The sequence below is a fragment of the Sinocyclocheilus anshuiensis genome, unplaced genomic scaffold (genome assembly GCF_001515605.1).
Source record: "Sinocyclocheilus anshuiensis isolate Anshui unplaced genomic scaffold, SAMN03320099.WGS_v1.1 scaffold964, whole genome shotgun sequence".
NCBI lineage: Eukaryota > Metazoa > Chordata > Actinopteri > Cypriniformes > Cyprinidae > Sinocyclocheilus > Sinocyclocheilus anshuiensis.
Window position 1 is genome coordinate 565,329 of NW_015552666.1, and position 20,632 is coordinate 585,960.

Below are 20,632 nucleotides of genomic sequence, written 5' to 3' on the forward strand. Positions count from 1 at the left end.
AATTAGTAAAAACTAATTATCCACCCTATTCAGTAATGGTGAGGTAAATACAGTACATAGTAAATATATATTATGTTTCTCCATTTACAAAGATGAAGACGTCTAGTAACCAAGATTAGTGTCTTAATGAGATTATAGTAGAGTCCGGATTAAACTCCATGACTCCAGTGTCCCAGTGTGCAACAGCTGCTGGTTGTTGGATGACACTGGTGTTAGATGTTCAGACTCCAGTATGTTACTGTCCACTGATCGAATGCTGTTGTGGATCAGGGTCAGCAAACTAATCAGAGTTGCTGGTGTTTTTGCTTATACCCAACCAGTTACGTCTCAATTACTTGTTACGGGTTAGAGAAGCTGACCACTACAAACCCGCCAATCCTGTTCTGAACTAGTTATTTACAGTGCTGAGTTAAACCTCCTTAACACCAGATAATTCTCTTCGGCAACATTAAATGTAGTGCGATCAGTTCTCTACAAAAACTTATTCTGAAAAGCTTTTCTAAATTGCAGTCAAAATAATCAGACTTAAGCCCACTATATACTGTATGTTTTTTTTTAAATCCTTTAAGATACTGTAATGAGAGATTGTACGATATGATCTCATGGCAGATCAATGTGTACAATGTTTCATGTCAATAGAAATCCTTCTTGGTCACAGAAATTTGTCTCCGATGGCAAAGTCAAGGGCAATTTGTACAGCATGCACCGGGCTTTAATTAGAATAATAATTTGTTTTATACATATATATACAGTATATATATATATATATATATACACACACACACACATACATACGAATAAATAAACCAAAACAATACCTAAATTATTACTGACATTTAATGTAAGTTCGTTTTTCAAAACTAAAAATGTAGTAAAAGTTTAGTCTCCTTAGTTTTAAATCTAATCTCTGATAAAGATCACAGGGCTGGCGGTTAATCCCAAAAGTTACTGAGGGGAAGTGACCGCACAGAAGAACGTGATGTAACTACATTGTGTCCATTAAACTGATTGCCAAAATACTACTACTACACTTTCTAGAAGAGCCTTACCAGCACATAGTTCAGACTTTGATTCATCACTTCTTGATTATATATTATATATATATCCTGTTTACAAGATCCTGTTTACAAAAAAATAAAATAAAACACATTTAGATTCATTCATTCATTCATTCATGACTCTTTCTGTGTGTTACACCAGTTTGTAGTCTTTGAATCTGTTACTCAATTGATTTTTTCAATTCAGATTCATAACAACACTAATTTTAAAAACAGATTTTAAAAGGGCGGCAAAATGATAGCATCATTAAAGGCAATTAAAGAAGTAATGGCAAGTTAACTTTTTTCGAACTGACCGTAAATGCTTTAAATGAGGTTTCCACCTCAGCTGACAGTCTTCTCAGAGCCTTTTAAAATAAGATATTTTGAAGAATTGGTAATCAAACAGTTTCAGGTCTCATCGACTTTCATTGTATGAACAAAACCTCCAATGAAAATCAACGGGAACCAAAACTGTTTGGTTACCAACATTCTTCAAAATGTTTTCTTCTTGTTTTCAACATTCCTCTTTTATGTTCCACAGAAGAGAGAAAGTCACAAAGGTTTGGAACGAAATAATGTCAGAAATTTCATTTTTGGGTAAACTATGATTTTAAGGTAAGCTACTGTGTGTTTACAAAGATAGACCTATACATAGACCTACATAGACTTACATAGGCCCATTTAATTTTGATAAGAAATGTCAAGATATTGTGCCATTCATACTATCAATCATGTTAGCGTAAAACATACCATTAGACAGATTATTGCCAGATACATTCCCATTAAGATAAGATAAGTTCATTCCCATTTTTTCTTAAGAATCAAGTAGCTTCCGATTCTTGGAATTGACTTCAAGAATTCCAAAATTCTGGAATCAAACAGCCCTTGGACAATGTTTAATAAGCCACTCCCATTTTATAAATATATCAACCCCCCTATGAGCAATGCTTGCTTACTGTGACATCAGAACATAAAAGTGCTGTGTCATTTGGTCATCTGGCTGCTTGACCGCTGAAACATGGCATCTAGTACTCAACACACAGATACACACTCTAACACACACACACACATACACACACACAAGGCTACATACTGCCACAACAAAGTACAGACATAAAACAACATGCAGTTTTTTATTTTTATACACATATGGATGCAAACCCACAAACACTATGCGTACCGTAGATATGATTAGCATCTAATTGAATCTTCCTGTGCGTGAACTGCCAGATGAACACCGCCAGCCCAATATGAGGGATCCAGTGGAACAGGAGTAAAGACAGTTGCAGAATACACATGCACAACTCTAACAAACAAAAACTAATCTGACATACACATACAAACACATTCCAAACGCATACACACACCTGCCAGACACACACACAGTTGTCCAACACTGCCTCCATTCTTTCTAGTAGAGTGAGATGGTGTGGTGGCCATGATAAGGTCTTATCAGTATTAGAACTGACCTCACGTTCCTAATCACGTTTTTTTCCTCTCTTCGTTTTCTCCCTTTCTATGCACTCATTCATTCCTTCAGCATTTTCCATCAAATCTCTCTAACTCTCTGGTCTTTTAAATCTGCATTTGTTCGTTGGTCTGTTTCTGCTGAGTTTATCTTAATCAAATGAATGAATAGTATTTTAGTGCTGCCTGCCTCTATACTTGGAAATAATCTGGACTCACAGCAGTAGAAGAAGTCTAATACTGTAATAGGATTGCATGCAACCGAGTTCACGTGCAGATTATATTGGATCAAAGCAGGAGTTAATACAGGTAATGTGCTACTAGGATAAAGTAAAGGTTAGTACAAAACAGACCACACTTTTGACTTTTGATATGCTGCCAAGAATAAAATCACCAGATAATTTTTTGATGGGGCCTGTAAAAATATAGGCAACTGCAAATATGAACTAATTACTGTGTAGTGGGGACTTTTATATTGAAAATAGCAACTTTCTGAACATTTATTGGATATTTATAATCAGGTTTTTATTATTCATTTCAGTTTTGACCTGGAAAAAGGCAAATACTCTATAGACTTGATCATCCATAGATTATTTATCACAACAGTAACAGAATATGTTAATGTATTTCTAAATTACTTAATATTCACAAGCTAGGGCTTCATTATGAGATCCATATTACGTACAGTATAATAAGACAAAAAAATCCTGTTTTATTCAGTATCTTTCTCTTTTTTTTCTCTGTCTAAGTGTTCGTTCAATAGGCTGCCATACTATTTCTTACCAGTGGGTGGAAATACATGCTACTTACTTCTCACAGCTGTACAGGGAGGGTACAATATATACAGTATATTAAAACCACACCATAATGATTCCCACCAAAAAAAAAAAAAATTTTTCATTTGCTAAATTAGCAATTTAAATTGTCAGTGCTGCAATTCTGATGGATTGTGGTAAATTTTATAGAAATATCTATTATAATCCATTCTTTCATTTTCCAGTCTTTTCTCTCTCTCACTTTCTTTCTCTCTCTCTGAGATGTATACTTCATACTGTATTGCTATTTCCTCTTCCAGCTACTTTATTTATTCAACATATCTGCTATTTTCACTTGATTCATTCCCCTATATTTAATTTCTCTTTAACCTTTTCACCATCTCTCTTTTCCTCCATTTATCTTCTCAATAAATTTTTCTGTTTATCCTCTTCCCCTCCTCGTCCTCCTCCACCACCCACCTTCATTTTGGTGACTTGCCCTCTCCTAACTTCCCTTCTTTCGTGATCTTTCTCTTATCCCTACTCTTCCTGTTTTTAATTGTATGCTAAATGAAATGCTAAACCTACACACCCTTGACATTTAAAGCACACACACTTGAGAATGCACATGCATAAAAATGAATGTGTGTGTGTGTGTGTGTGGCCATGCAGGAAAAGGAATGGAGGGTGTTTGTGTAGTGGGGCTGGGTATGCAATTTTCAAATACTGAAACTGTGTATGTCTGAACATGAGTTACCAATACAAACTAATTATGAAACAAACTTTTATTATTGTTCAAACTTGGGGCTCTGTGGTTAGCCATTACTTTTCTAAATGATCCGATCAATGATTTTTGCCTTGTGGATGATAAAAATGGGCATAGCCTTTGAAGAAGGGATCTTCAGAAATTACATGACCCTTCAGAAATCATTCGAATATGATGATTTGGTGCTCAAGAAACATTTTTATTATTATCAGTGTTGAAAACAGTTGTGCTGCTTAATATATTGTGAAAACTATGGTTTTATTAGGATTGTTTGATGGAGAACAGTATTTATCTGAAACAGAAATATTTTGTAATATTATAAATGTATTTACTGTTACTTCTTGATCAATGTAATGGGTCCTTGCTGAATAAAATAAAAATATAAATTTCTTTAGAGGAAGATGAATGACACTGGGACCTCACTGTGTCTGCTGTCAGGTACCTGCATGACATCATTGTTCACTCAGAGAGCTGGACAGAACATCTCCAGAAGGCTGCTAGATGAGCTTCAGAACTGTACTGATCACCAACCCATGAAACACTGTCTAGGGCTGTCAGAAGAATGTTACATGGGAATCGGATGAGGGCTGATAAGGCCTACCAAGAAAAAGGTAGAAAAAAGTTTAGGAAGAAAATACTGGTGTGGAAAGACATGAGGGTAAGAAAATGATGACAGAATTGTAATTTCTGACTGAACTATCCATTTAGCATTAATACTAACAAGACAGTCAATAGTAACGTTCAGTCATCTTGGATACAAACACATTGATCAAGTCTGGTGGAATTATGCATAATAAACACCACATTCACTGTTAACCCTGTTTTTGGAAAGACGCTATAAAAACAAAACCTATTAATGATACTTGCTGAGAAGGATGACACTATGTGGTCAGAAAGGGGGAAAATAATAATCAGCATGTGGTTTTTCAAATTCTCATTCTCATTCTCAGATGCATAGACATATGCACACACACACACTAACAAACATGCATGCTACTTTGCCCATAATAATATGTGTTAACTTTCATGCTAAAACACACACACAAACACACTGTTTCCCAGTTTGACACCTAACAACTGTGTGGTAGCAAACCAAATCTATTCAATTACAGCAACAAATCCTCTCACTCCTCCATTTTTTCCTTCTCCATCTTTCTATTCTTTTTATCTTGCCACTAACAAGCGTGCATTTAGCCTACACCCAAGAACATTTCTGGGGTTTCAGTGTGGTGCTAAAATGTTGGTTTGTACGGTTTTTTTTTTTTACGTCTTTTGTTCTTTAATGTCAAAATCAGATAACCCAATGCACCAGCGTCTTTGTACAATGAGGGTCATGGCGAGTGGTAAGACATTGATTTGAGAGATAAAAGTGATGATTAAAAGAGCAATTATTTGTTTTGACATAAGCATCATTTACATAATTTTTTGATTTGTCAACAGTGATTGAAGTATGTATTCAAGAGTATGTATTCGGTCATAATATGCAAGTTGATTTGAACAAGTGAATTAGTCAGAGATAGAATGACTGCTCCTTCAAATAACTGTGTAATGAGAAAACAGTTTTGCACAGTCTGTGCTTTGACCATGTGATTCTGCCTCTTGCCACACTTGTACACTACACAGTTTTTGGAAGAACATGAGGGTGTTTAAATGATGACAGCATTTTCATTTATGGATGAACTATATAAAAATTTGTGCACTGCCTAATTTATTTTCAAAAGCTAATCCTTCACCATGTTGTAACATGACAACCAGAATTTTTGCCCCTTCTGCTTAAAACTTGTTCAGGCAAGGCACAACGTAATGCCAGTGCATATGAACATGTTCTCAGCATCAAAAGATTTCAAATGTAACTTGAAGCAAATAAACAAGGTAATTTGTTTTAGCAAATATAGAGAATCGGGTTATCTGTCCCAGCTTGAACTGGCTGCTAGCTGTATACTTTTAACTCCCCATGTCTCAATCCACCCCAGTGGGTATTGACTGCAACTTGAAGGACACACATTCAAGAGCATATTTCAAATACCATAGCATGCACGGTTCTGAAAGTGTGAAGATGTTCTGTTGTGCCACTCTGTTTTTTAATAATACATTGAATATATCGGCGTCGAGGATATTGATTGTTATTGATTAACAACATCTCTCCTCAGACTAACAGCAACATACACTCTTAAAAACAAAGGTGCTTCAAAAGGTTCTTCAAGCGATGCCATAGAAGAACCATTTTTGGTTCCACAAAGAACCATTCAGTCAAAGGTTCTTTAAAGAACCATCTCTTTCTTACCTTTTTGTAATCTGAAGAACCTTCTTTCGCCACAAAGAACCTTTTGTCAAACAGAAAGGTTCTTCAGATGTTAAAGGTTCTTTATGGAACCATTTAGACAAAAAGGTTCTTCTATGGCATCGTGAAGCACCTTTATTTTTAAGAGTGTATAGAGCTTCTGTACTGGTAAAACTAGTAGAAACATGAACATCTAACTGCACCTGAAGTGTGGATACAGGAAGAATGGGATTCGGTTGAAAGCTCTGAAATTCAAGAAATTAAACCTTTGCCATACTAGCTTCAAGTGATCAAACAAAATGGCAAAATGCTTAAAACTATCAAAAAGAATTCAGTTGAAGTCCTCTCCATATAAGACCTGTCTAATTAAGGGTCTTTAAAAAGTGGTCCGCACACCCTAGGGAGTATATGGCAGTACTGCAGATGCAGACCTATTGTAATATTGTTTTTTTTTTTTTTATTATAATAAACTAAAATGCAAAAGTTTACTTCATCCAAAAATAAATATAAGAAAACAAAAGATAAATGCTTCATTGTCTTTCACACATTACATTATATGAAGTAAAATTCTGATATAAAGTAAAAATATATGACTCTGCACATCAATAATTATTTTAATGGCTTTGCAATATAATCATCATAACAGATATGAATATAAAACTATACATTGTCATTCAAAAGTTTGGGGTCAGATTTCTATGAAAGAAAGAAATACGTTTATTCAGCAAGGATGCATTTCTATTTCAAACAAATGCTGTTCTTTTGTACTTCCTATTCAGCAAAGAATTCTGGGGAAAAAATGTATCAGAGTTTCCGCAAAAATATTCAGTACCACAACTATTTTCAACATTGATAATAATAAGATAAGTTTCTTGAGCAACAAATCAGCATATTAAAATGATTTCTGAAGGATCATGTGACACTGAAGACTGTAGTAATGGCTGCTGAAAAAATCAGCTTTGCCATCACAAGAATAAATTACATTTTAAAATGTATTAAAGTAGAAAACAGTTCAAGTTTAATATTATTTCACAATATTGCAGTGTTTATTGTATTTTTTTATCAAATAAACACAACCTTGGTGAGCATAACAGACTTCTTTAAAAACCATTAAAGAATCTTACCGGAGCCAAACTTTGAGGAATAGTGTATATGCATATGTTATAATAGGCCAGGCTTAAAATGCAATGCTCAGTTTTATGCATTACATAATGTAATGCCCCTGTGGACTGTTTGTTGTGGTTTCTTCCCTTTGTGTTGGTTTAGCCCGTCTAATCATTAGTTAATCACCGTCATTGTGCTCACCTGTCTGCCTCTAATTATTCACCCCATATTAGTTCCTGTCTGTCTGAGCATTGGTGTCGGTTATTGTTAATGTTACCCCGAGTGTGTGTCTCACCTACCTGAACCTGCCTTGTTGTGTCTACAATAAATGTCATTATTGGAATCCTTGTCGTCCTCGTCGTACTGCCTGCCTCCACACACCTGATTCCATGACACATAATGGGGGATCCTGAAATAAAGTGTTATTCACTGTAACATGCAAGTGAGAATTACAAACAAGGCAGGGCTATATTAATATTCCTCTAACATTCTAGTTAGGGGTTTATTCTAAATGCAAATATTTACATAAAATAACATAGCACAATTTTGGATGTCTTTGAAAATGCTTGTTGCATCCCTGATCCCCATAACTTTTCTAAAGGTTCAGTGCTGGACTGTCTACAAAAGCGTAACTGTTCACCAAACTGCTGCTGTTTCATGATGGAAAGCAAACTTTTTAATGGGCATAATTTCTTCTCATAAACAAGCGGTGCGTGAGGATGCAAGAGCATGAGATGCAGTTTATTCTGGTATTTGGTGTTGTCATTGATAAAAGATGAGCAAGATTATGTGCAAGAGAGTTATGGAAAGCGATTAACTTTTGAATTATCTGATCGTGAGTTCAGCTACTAAACCATAAATCCTAACCATCCCTTGAGTCTCTTTGGCGCTCATCTTCTCCCTCGCTTTATTTTGTTCTCTCTCCCTGGTAGACTGTTTGTTTTCTTCTTACACTCAATTTATGTCTTAGACTAAAGAGAGAAAGACAGTTCTGCGGTTGCTTTAGGTTTATCCAAATAACAGGTCACATTTTAATTTGGTATGAATGCGATTTTGTACACATATTTATTATGTTTTAAAGTTTTATTAAATGCATGTATTGATTGACCTGTGCATTATTTCTCTCCAAGGCCCTTTATTCTGTACTCACGTTTGCGTTTATTCTCAAATATTAGTTGTTTGGTTTATTCTCTGCATCAACCTATGGTATGATTAATTGCTTGTCTATATTAATGCTCTTAAATTTTCCTCTGCATTTCATTTTAATTTCAAATTCTTGGCCATTTTTAACATCAACTTTAATACTATGCTATTAAAACATTTAATTTGCCAGTAGTCTTCAGCAATCCATCCATCCAAGTGTGAGTCTGTAATACCCACACACGTTCAACTGAACCCCTTGTGTCTCCTAAGCCAATAACAGAAGCGCTGATATGTGTATTTGTCTGTTTGTCTACTCAGGAGCAATGGGGAAAAGAGAAATATGGCTAAATAATGCATGCAGCTATGTGCGTATATGTGTGTCTGGCCCTGGGTCTGCTTTAGTCAGCTAAGCTATGAATGATTAAGTATGTGTTATTAAAATTTGAGCCTTAATTAACCCTGAGTCTTCATCATATCACTGTGATGACAGTGTCTATAACCACTCAAGTCTATTCCTTATACGGTAGATCTATAGTAGGCCTATTGTTTGGCTATGGAGTGAATAGTTTTCTTCATGACATTTTCACACAATTCTGATAGTGTGATTAAATTATGTTCGCTCAATTTTGTTATTTAATTTGTTACTTAGGCCTAGGTTAGGTACACACATAATTAGGCCTATTTTTATGATCAATTTATTGATATATGCTAGGGTGACCATACGTACCATTTTCCCAGGACGTGTCCTGGCCAGGATTTCTATATTGCCTAAAATATCTAGGTTTTGGCTTTGTTTGCGTGTGCAGACCGATCGGTGTATGACATCAAAATACTTCGAGAGCATTTTGAAAGCATAAGGAACCGTCTGTATGGTATTTTGATGTCATACACCGATCGGTCTGCACACGCAAACAAAGCCAAAACCTAGATATTTTAGGCAATATAGAAATCCTGGCCAGGACGCGTCCTGGGAAAATGGCATGTATGGTCACCCTAATATATGCGTAATTTATACCGGTTTTTATAATGAACAATGCACAATTGCAAGTGTAACATTGCTTTTATACAACAGTTTAACACACAAGACGATAAAGTTTTGGACATTACTTTTAGTTACTTTGTCTATTTTTGCTCTCCGAACAAAGCCATAATGAACACTGGAGTCTCCAAGCAGCAAACAATAGTGGATGAATCAGTATTTTTTAATCAGTTTAGTGAATAATTCAATGATTCAGGCCCTGTCCCAAATCGCACCCTAAACCCTCGCGGTCTTCCTCTGAGTCCGCACTTTCGTGACGTAATGCTGCTTTGACTGTTGGGTAGAAGTCTGCTGCGGAGCTCGCCCCAGTCAATCAATCCGTTCATTTTTACAAAGCGCTCATCCATGGCGTACAGCATAATGTACAACACGGGTATAAATTCATTGTAAATTGATTATTAAATTGTTTGATTAGGGTTTATACATAATTTCCGTGACAGAGTTCAAGATAAATCCTTTAATCTTACTACTGGAGCTGCTAGTTTGCTAGTTTCAAATGATTAATAAACTGCAAGCGCAAACTATGCAAAAGCGGCATTCCTTCCGGTGCACTCAGTGTCCGAATTCACTACTCGTTTTCATTCACTCCTTCTAGTGAACTGAATTAGTGACCTAATGTAGGGAATAGTGAATGAGGGTATAGGGGGCGATTTCGGACACAGCCCGAAAGTGCACATGAAGTCCCCTTGTCCAAATACCCACACTTGCAGTCTTGGCCACTTGAGAGTGCGTGCGCGCGACAGGAAGTAAGTGCGCAAGACTGTCCCAGGTCTTAAAAACACCAGAGCGCAGTGCCCTTAACACACACTAAACCCACACTATCTCGAATACCGCTCCAGAGCGCTATTCAAGACTAAGTGTATCCCATCATGCATCATGTTCTGGAATAAATCGTGAGACTTTTTGCCGAGATCTCGCGAGAGGTCACGGAAACCTTTCCAATGCAAGTTAAATATTAATATAATAATTAGATATTACATATAATTTGGTAAAAAAAAACAGTGTTGTTACGTTTTATTGGTGCAAAGATGATGGTGGTGATATTTATTTTGTACAACATTTGCAACTGCTTTTTATCACTTAATTAGAAGCACCACAAATGAAAAATATGTCATGTTATAGGGACTACTGAACAGACATTTAGAAGTTTTTTAAAATGCAAAGTATTTAAAATTAAAATAAAGCTATGTAAACACTTGCATTTTTACAACACTATAAGTGTGTTCCATCAGGTAATGAAAAGTTCGACACACACTTGTGGTCTTCAATAAAGCTATGTAAACACTTGCATTTTTACAACACTATAAGTGTGTCCCATCAGGTAATGAAAAGTTCGACACACACATGTGGTCTTCATCCTCACTTGAACACTTGGGCCAAATACAGGAAATAAGTCATATAAGTGTTCAAGTGGTCAAGTGCAAAGACCGCAAGTGTGGGTATTTGGACAAGGCAAGTGTTCCATTTGGAACAGGAACTCACTCGTAAAAGCGCGTTGAATCAACGTTTTTGAACGAATCGCTTAAATGAATCAATTCATATTGTAACAACAGTCCCTTGTCACCACCTACTGGTGAAACGATGTAACGATGCCAACCAACCCCAAAACCAAGTCTTAAATTAAATTAACTAAATTTAAACATCTTTAAATTATTTCTATAACAATTTATCTACTTTTGTTTTGACAAATAAAATGTTCTTGTCAGTCAGCAGTTTTAGTCTTTTAAAAACTTAAAAGAATCAATGAGTGCGGGTCAAAAGAGCAAACATTCATGTTACAATTTATGACAGCATCAGTTATGAACCAGAAATGATCTACTCCTGTAGTCGACTAACCCCGGTCTCCTCGACATCCTATATCCTTATTCAGTGCTTGATTTAAATCGACTGTGACGGCTAATGTTAATGATATTGCATCCACACACCTTACTACATAATATGCAGGCCTTCATTTGGGCAGGGTGTACGTGTAGGGCATTGGGAATACATGTATTAGTGTCAATGTAAACACTGTCTGTGTGTGTGTGTGTGTGTGTGTGTGTGTGTGCGTGCGTGCGTGCGTGCGTGCGTGCGTGCGTGCGTGTGTGTGTGTGTGTAATTGCCGTGACGGGACAAGATGTTGGAAGTTCATTAGTGCGTGGCAGTGGAGTGCTTGAACGCACCACAGCAGGTCCAGGGAGAGGGATCACACAGAGACAGACGGAGAGAGAAGGATGAAAAAAGAGTAAAAGTATCAAACAATAGAAAAAAGAATAAAGAAAACTGAGAGATCCCTGATGTGTGTTGAAAATGAATTACTTTGCTGTTTCTTTGCATGTTTGCTTGAATATGTTTCTGTGAGTAAACCAATATTGAGATATATTATTTGCTTAAGAAAATACATAGTGCACTGTTGCACTGAACATAGTATAGTAAGCTAAAGCAAGAGGAAACATTTTCTGTTTATTTGGTTGCCGTCAAGGACTGCTGACGACATGCATTATGGTGTAAAATAATGTCACTGTGCCAACCACACTTGTTTTGCACTGTGAATTATTGGCTTCCGAGAAAATTAAACCATCAAGTCATTTTAAAAACCATACACTTAAACTGTAAAAACAAACCTGTTGGGTTTTTTTTTTTTTTGAAAATGTAAAATTTAGGAATTTAGCATGACATCACTTGCTCACCAGTGGATCCTCTGCAGTGAATGGGTGCCGTCAGAAAGAGAGTCCAAACAGCTGATGAAAACATCACAATAATCTAATCCAACTCCAGTCCATCAATTAAAGTCTTGTGAAGTGAAGATCAATAAACAAATTCATTACTAAGATATTAGTTTTGCTTTGCTTCCATCTATATGAGCCCTCTATCCATAATTCAGTCAGGACCAGTAAAAAAAAATAAAACTAGAAAAACCTTTGTCAACTTTTATTTATTTATTTATTGGCATGTTTTCTAAAGTTACATTTGGCAGTATGGCTCTGTTCCAAGTTCCCTGTCCTCTTCATGAGCTCCATGAAAGCCAAGACAGGGAAACAGCAGCAGCTTCAGGGGCAACCCTCCCATTTTAAGAATAGGAGAGCAGCACAAAAATCCCCCCAGAACAGAGCATGCAGCAATGACAACAGAATGACATTGTTTAAGTTAAACACAAGTTAAAAGAGGAGTTGGGGCGTAGGTGGGTTGCAAGCAGCGTACAGAGGAAGCAGCAAAGCAAGCAGACAGATGCTGCATTTAAGTAAGGTGCCCTGTTTGAGATTTGCCAATTGAGTGCTTAGGAGTCAGATCAGCTGATAGGGGCTGGGTTTGAATTTTTCAGCTGATAGCAGAGCTTGACTACGAGGCCTGCCTGAACTAATGCAGAATGCTTGATTATTGTCTTAATCATCTTGATGTTAATCATCATGAAATTCTTTATTGTTTTTCACTTCACAAGATGTCTGTTGATGGACTGGAGTCGTGGATTATTTGTAGATTATTGCAATGTTTTTATCAGCTGTTTGAACTCTCATTCTGACGGCACCCATTCACTGCAGAAGATCCATTTGTGAGCAAGTGATGTAATGCTAAATTTCTCCAAATCTGAGCCGATGAAGAAACAAACTCATCTACATCTTGGATGACCTGAAGGTGTGTACATTTTCAGCAAATTTTCATTTTTGGGTGAACTATTCCTTTAAATAAAAATAAATAAATAATTAAAATCATACATTTTAATGTTAGGTTTTAAAGACATTTTTTTGTACAATTTGTACATTAGTACAGTTTGCATTGATATGGGCTGTTATTTGGATTCTGCCAAAGTATTTTGGATATTTTTGGAAATATAAATGTCGGGAAATTTTTATGTGTCAGATTTTGAGGTAAAAGTCTTTTTGACATGAAAAACTGGAGCACTGTAAATAGATCACAGAGACCACAGAGCAAGAATGACCTTCGCAATTGAATTATTTTAGTGCATGGCCAGAGTTTAGCTGTTAGCGCTGTCAAACAAAATGTGACACACAGTTACTAGCATGATGTTTAATGGATTGATGTTTCCTGGCAGGGATTCTGATGGAATGATGGTAAATATTTTGATGTTTCTGCCTTTGTTCCCTTTCTTCTGTCTGATTCTATTCCTTTTCTTTCACCTTTTTCCTGTTCCTCGGTCTTTCTTTTTTTCTCTTTCTTTCAAAGGCGTTTTTGAAATGGCTGACAGAGGGCCAGAGAGAGATGGGGGAGGGTAGAGGTGGAAAGAGAAAAAGTGAGAAAGAAAGAGAGAAATGGAGTGACAGTCAGTGACGGTGGGTACAAACCGTGACCTTAAGAGCAGAAGCAAGGGAGCATGACGGAGAAGGAGAGAGGGACTCTAAAGCTCTTCTTAAAACAAACATTTTCCTTTGTGTTGCCAGAAAAGGCCACTTCCTTCCACAAAATCAGCATCAGCGGAAGACTCAAACCAGCTGCTGCCAAATTAACTGATGAAGGGCACACCAAGTCTCACTGACACTGATTCAAACAAATACTTGCATTTTCACATGTCCTCTTTGAAAACAATGGCTACACTATACTCACAGTAAAAATGATTTTTGTAGCTTTTTATTTAATTAAAATAAGCTAAAACAACTTGATTGTTTTAATTTCAGAACTACATGGAGTCAAGCCTTGGTTTATTTTTTATTTTTAAGATGCTGTATATATCACCATCAACAAGGGGAAAAAAACTTGATTCATGTTGACCTGAGTGTGATTATTAGCATTAAGAGTCTTTTTAATTCTAATTCTAATTATTAGAGTCTAATTTTTTTAAACACTGTCTTTATGTATTAATCTGAATGTTTGATGCTCTTGCTACTTATAATTAAAGCGTCACACGTAATGGCATGTTGTCAAAGTCGGAGAACTGTCATGCTCACAGACACACACACACACACACACACACACACACACACACAAAAATGCAGTCCTCAGTGATATTTCGTCTTGTCATTGTGGACAAGGGCAGGCCCACGTGTTGAAATGTCCGCTGTATTATTTTCAAGCTCTGTAAGATATCCTGTCAACAGCGTCTGATTCTCACACGCATGCAAACGCGCCACATACGTGGTATGACAGATCCTTCTGTTAAGTGAAGGCTCCTGCATGTATTCACATTCAAGGGGTAAAGCTCCTGACACAATCTGCTTCTTTCTCTCTCACTATCTTTCTCTTCCTACTCCTTTCATCCTGATCCTTCTTTCCAGTCTGCAGAGACCGTCTATCCAACAGAGCGTTTCACTTCTCTCTTTCTCTTGCACAGTCAGTCTTTCCATTCCCAAAAAACTTTCTACACTACTATTGAGGGAAGAATCTACAACAATAGTGAAAAACTAAAAATTCCTTAAGACAAACTTTTATTATGGCTTGACGTAGCCTTGGCTGAGAGATTAAAAAGCTTTAAGGGATAGTTAACCCAAAAATGACAATTCTGTCATTATTTATTCACCCTTAAGTTGTTCCAAACATGTATGATTTTATTTCTTGAACACAAAAGAAGATATTTAAAAAAAATGTTGGTAACCAAACAGATGCTGATAACCATTCACTTCCATAGTATTTTCTTCCATACTATGGAAGGCTTCTGGCAACTGTCTGTGTCGCAGCATTCTTGGGAATATCTTTTTTTATTTAACAGAAGGTCTCTGGGGTGTTCTTTCTGGCATTTGGCATGCAAAATTGTGAAAATGCGGTGCCAAACTTTGAACATTCTTTTTATTTTATTCAGGAAGTCAGAACAGGCTAATGGACTGTGCCAACCTGAAAGCTCAGGGGGGTTTTAGTCAGAATGGATGTCTAAGGGAATTTTGACCTTGCACTCTTGGGAAAATATCTGTAAATATAACAGTTAACAATTAGCAGCCCAAAGCAGGTACTGATGTTTTACACTACATTTACTGAATCTAGCCTACAGGATCTAGGAACAGGCACATTTTTCATTGGAGGTTTATAAGTTTTGGGATATTTGATTTTCAGCTTATAAGGAAAAACCATTCAGATTATAACGATCGGTTATCGATCAGAAAGGTTATATCACAAAACAAGTTTAAGAACTGTGCAGTTTAGTTTGTGTAGTTTAAAAGCCCTAGCAGAAGTTTCATTTAAAAATGTTGGTCTCAGGTTAGGGATTTTTCAGAACAACATAATGACTTTAACTACAATAGTATGTTGGTTTCGTAAAGTCACCATGAACTTGGTGGTCAGGAAAGATTGTTAAGGGGAAATGGGACAGGAACTGGAAGTGTATGAAGCCAGAAAGTGAAAGAGAGAGACATGTGTAGGGGAAATTAATTGGCTCTGAAAGATGTTCCTAACAACACTACAGAAGACTGTGTAGAATTTCAATGAGAGTCCAGCGGGAGGGAAGTGCGTGTTTATGAGAGAACGGTTTCCTGTAGGACCCAAGAGCAGTTTGCCCTTTTACATTTATTTTCTATTTACCGAAGCAGTATCATTGCAAAAGAGGGCAATTATCTCAACAGCCAGAGTCCTCAACCATAGCCTACTTGTTTAACTAGCTCACAAACAGAGCACCCTTAGCTATCTGGAGTCTGCACGTTTGCAGGGGAGATACTTTTGTTATTTAATTATTTATTTCTTTATGTATTTGCAGCGTTGCTCTATAGCCTACTCTGTCAAATGAAATACTGTACTGCATCTGATATCAAGTTGTGCAATTGAGGGAGGAGTCAAAAACAGTGTAAAGCCTAAAGCAAGATTTAGCCTAGTCAGTCTTTTTTTATTTTTTTTTTTACATTTAAGGGCATATGTAACGGACTAAAGAATGTTTACTGCTATTAATTAGCCTTCTAAAATACGTCGTCAACTTCCAAGCATGTTTCCTTCGCTAAATCAACAGCACGATTGCGAGTGATATATTGCTTTTAAACAGCAGTTCAAAAACAATGCGTTAATATTCAGTAACTTACATTTTAGACACAATATTGGTAGCCTGCTCAACCAACGAAAACAGTTCTTGCAAACAAAGCCACAACAAAACCGTTCTGCATCTCAGAGCAATCGCATTGTTGAACGACTCGAATGAGTGAATAAATGATTTGACGACTCACTTTCGTTTCTGAATGAATCAGTGTATTTGAACAAATCATATAAATGATTCAATGACTCACTCACACACAGTAACTTGTCGCCACCTATTGACGAATCAATGAAACATTATACACAAACTAGGCTATTAAATTAATTAGCTTATTAACATGCTCAAGTCAAACAATTTTTCACTTAAATGAGAGTCGAAACATGCGTCTGCCATACGTGCCTGTTTGTGTGGCACAAGGAGTTGCAGCCCATTAATTAATGGGTGGATTTATAAGCATGCTGGAGTATGAAACAGGCCAGCTATGTCCACTGTAGTTGGCTAACAATGAAAGTTGAAGTGCAGGTGTCAGCAGAACGACGGAGAGGAAGAGAATGGGGGAATGCAGAAAGGAAGAGAAAGACGGCAATTATCTGAGGTTAGCCTGGTGCGTCTGGTTTTGTTCGTGTTTACAGTGCTGTGTTCTGAACACTAACGAGACAGACAACACTCGTTAATAATAAATTGGACAGGAGGTGACAGAGAGGGACAGAAAGATGGAGGAAGAAGAGAAAATGAAGGTGGGAGTTCTTTGGATGATCTCTTAAATTAGACGCATTAATTAAAAACCTTAGACACACATGTAGGCTAGCAAAAACCTGGATCAGAGAGTTCAGAAGCTATACGTAAAATCAAATTGACATAAAATGCATCCTAGCAGTGGCTGATTCAGGTTCACATTACGCTGATGTTGGTCATACCAGTAATTGTACCTGCTTGACATGACGCTTTCAGACATGCATTTTGATTAAACCACCATAAACACATTCTCAAACGACACATCAATTTGTACAAAACCTCTAACTTCCATTACAAAATGCTTTAAGCTTTACTCTCTTCCATCAAGATCAATATTAGGTTTCGAATGAAACACAAAACGCAGCAAATGCACAGACCACTGCACTGCCCAACACACCAGTGAGATCACTGACTGAACATTAAAAAAAAATTACAAAAAAATCACTGCCTGGCTTCACCTTTGTTGACATTTTTCCTGAAATTCTGGATTGTTGTTGCTTAGTGTATGTGCGTGCAAAAAAAAAAGTTGTTATGTGAGTTGTGTTCTGTTTTCAAGGTTTTTTAAAAGACTTTCTGAATAGGTCACATCTGTACTTCAAGAGGATATTTGTGTGTAGAGCTTTGCAGAAAACATTTGATTAATTACAATGTGTGAAAACAATAAATACATACAGTATTTTATATTTAAAATATGATATATTTTTGATAGTTTTGTGTTTGCGTTTGGTAGTTTGTAGGTGTTGGACTAAAATAATTAACATTAGCTAGTGTTATCAATCAAGAAAAACATTTATGATAGTCTATTGTCATAAACTGTATGACTAATGGCTGTATAAATTGTTTAGAGACATGAGTGTATGTGTGTTTGCAAGTGAATGAAGTTAAGGGCAAAGAATCAATGTTTTGTAATCTATTCTTGTCAGTCTTGCTGGATGTTCCCTCATTTTCTCTTCTCCCCTGCTGTCTTTCTATCCCTTGTCATGCTTTGGAGATTCCTCTTTTTTCTTTTTAGTTTTTGTATTTCTGCAACAGGGATATTTTTTGTCTTTTTTCTCAAAACGTTCAGTGTCATCATTTCTTCCAGTGTGCATTGAAAGCATTCCATTGTTTGTGTATTTTTTCTGTGAATATACAAGGTATACTTTTCCACTTTCACAGTCACAAAATATATATACAGATGATGAAAGTCGGTTTCTGCACAGACACATAGTTCGTCTATAAAAAAGCTATTGAGAATTTCCAACATTATTGTCCAGGACAAAAATATGTAATTAATTCACACACAGTGACATTTTGTGATAACACAGCGGGAGATGTTGTCATACTATATATTTCAGTTGTAAAATGTAAAATATAACATTTGTATAAATATAACAAAAATATCAAACCATTGTTTTTGCCAACAAGTATTGTAATTAAACTGTTTAAACATTAAGAAAATATGATTTCAACATTTTATGGTATTGGAATTTATAGTTTGAAGGACAAATTTCCACCCCCAAAAATGAATTTAATTTAAGATTTAATTTACAAACTGTTTGAACCATGCATTAGTGTCAAACTAATTTAATTCCCTTATTTCATAAAGTTTATTTTTCTAGTTGTTACAGTTTGCCAGATCATTTTCATCTGTCTAAACAAATTTGGATCAGTGAGTGCCATAACTGATCAGATTCCTAACTACTCTTCCTGGATGCATCATTTTATTGAGCCTTCCAAAAGCCAAATATCTCTTTGTAAATTCTATGAATGTTTACACCGGTTGACCTCAGATAATGATATTCTTCCACATAAGCTTGAATTTAGGAATAACTAATAAACAAATGAATAAATACGAACTAATGCACCTGCTTCAAAACTCAAACTCTGCCAAGTGATTATTTGCCCATCCTGTTCAGTTTCATCACATACTGTACCTAAAGTAATATTTATATATGAAAATCTGATGAGTTTCTGACTTTTATATCTTATTCTTCTTCTTTAAGATGCCAGTTTTGTTAGACTCTAACTTGCATTGCTGTAAGTAATAAATAATAGCATGGGAGGCATAAAAGAAGCATGATTGTTTTAAGATCAGTTATAGCAGTCTATCCCTGCCCATTAAGAAAGGGGGAAAAACATTTTCATAAAAACAGCAAGGATGGAAAGTGAGTACTGTGAAGCCTTTATTTCCATCAAGGATCTTATGAAAAGGTTTTTTTTGTATGTTTGTTTTTTTGCCGCATGCTTCTGAGTGATTGCATTATATCCTATTTGAATTAAATAATTGAATAATTTCTTTTTTTTAATAAAGTATATATGCCAGTACAGTTTACTCAAGAGTAACAGCTTATCTAACCTTCATATTTCAATAGAATTAAGATGTAGGAATGGTGGACTTCTCAGTCTTCATGCTGAGAAGGACACGAGAGGCAGTTGGAATGGACAGATTTGGAACAGGAGAGGAGTGAATCGGATGTGATGCAGGAGATGATGGGAGAAAAGGAGAGAGAGAGCTGGGCAGAGGTGTTTACGGAGAGAAAGACTGAAAGAGAAGGGAGGAGAGAGCAGATGACAAATTGAGATGAATAGATGTAGTCCGGTGCAACAGTGGGAAACTGTGGCTTATAAATAGAGAGAATTAGAAAAGCAGGCTGAGTCAATCTGCACCATGTCACCCTGTATCAGCAAGCAATCAGAGACACACAAACACAAACACACACACACATGCTACAAACTCAGCCTCCCTCTTGCCTTATTCTCTTTCATTACAAAAGTGATTTTAGAAGCCAAAACCAAACCCCCAAAAATAATATTTTTTATCATATTATCAATTATCATATATATACTATTTGTATTTTTTATTTGACTACTTTTTATTTACATTTAAAAATTACTAATTGTATTTGTTTTAGCAATTCATTTATTCCTTTATTTTTCTATTACTACATTTATTTATTCATTTATTTATTCTTAATTTTTGCAGCTTTGGTCCTCCTTACGGTTTTTCAGCATTTTTTGCAATGTGTTTTTGGATAGTATATCTTTGCATATATTTAATGATTTATGTACAGCGTTGAATTGAGTTGCTCTAAACGTTTTCATGAGCTAGTTATGCTAATGTGACCTCAGACACATCAAGCAGTTGCCAGTGTGAGAAGTTGACAAGGTGCATCATGGGAGGTGCTCTATTGATCAAGAGACAAAATGGCGACAAGTTCTCCTTGGATCTGCCCCAATAAGCTTTAAGCAGGAGGAAACATGGACAGGCATTCACAGAAACACAGGCAGACACACACAATTGTAAATAGCTGCTACAATAGTTCTCAATAGATTCACCAAAATCAATTATTTGTGATAAAAAAGAGACTAAAACACAGATGTAGCCCTATGAAACCTACAAAGGGATGGTGTAGAAAGGCTACAGTGTTACACAAACATGC

General features: G+C 36.1%; 1 protein-coding gene across 1 annotated transcript in view; it reads right to left on the bottom strand.

Moving 5' to 3' along the window:
* LOC107667407 (ATP-dependent 6-phosphofructokinase, muscle type-like) overlaps window positions 1-2,725 on the bottom strand; it is a 15,723-nt gene extending 12,998 nt beyond the window's left edge. Inside the window, exons 1-2 of the mRNA XM_016459081.1 lie at window positions 2,202-2,725; window positions 1,050-1,081 (exon numbers count right to left, since the gene is read on the bottom strand). Coding sequence (XP_016314567.1) covers window positions 1,050-1,081; window positions 2,202-2,446 — 277 coding nt within the window. The 5' untranslated portion in view covers window positions 2,447-2,725. The remainder of the gene's footprint in view (window positions 1-1,049; window positions 1,082-2,201) is intronic.
* Window positions 2,726-20,632: the final 17,907 nt, after the last annotated feature.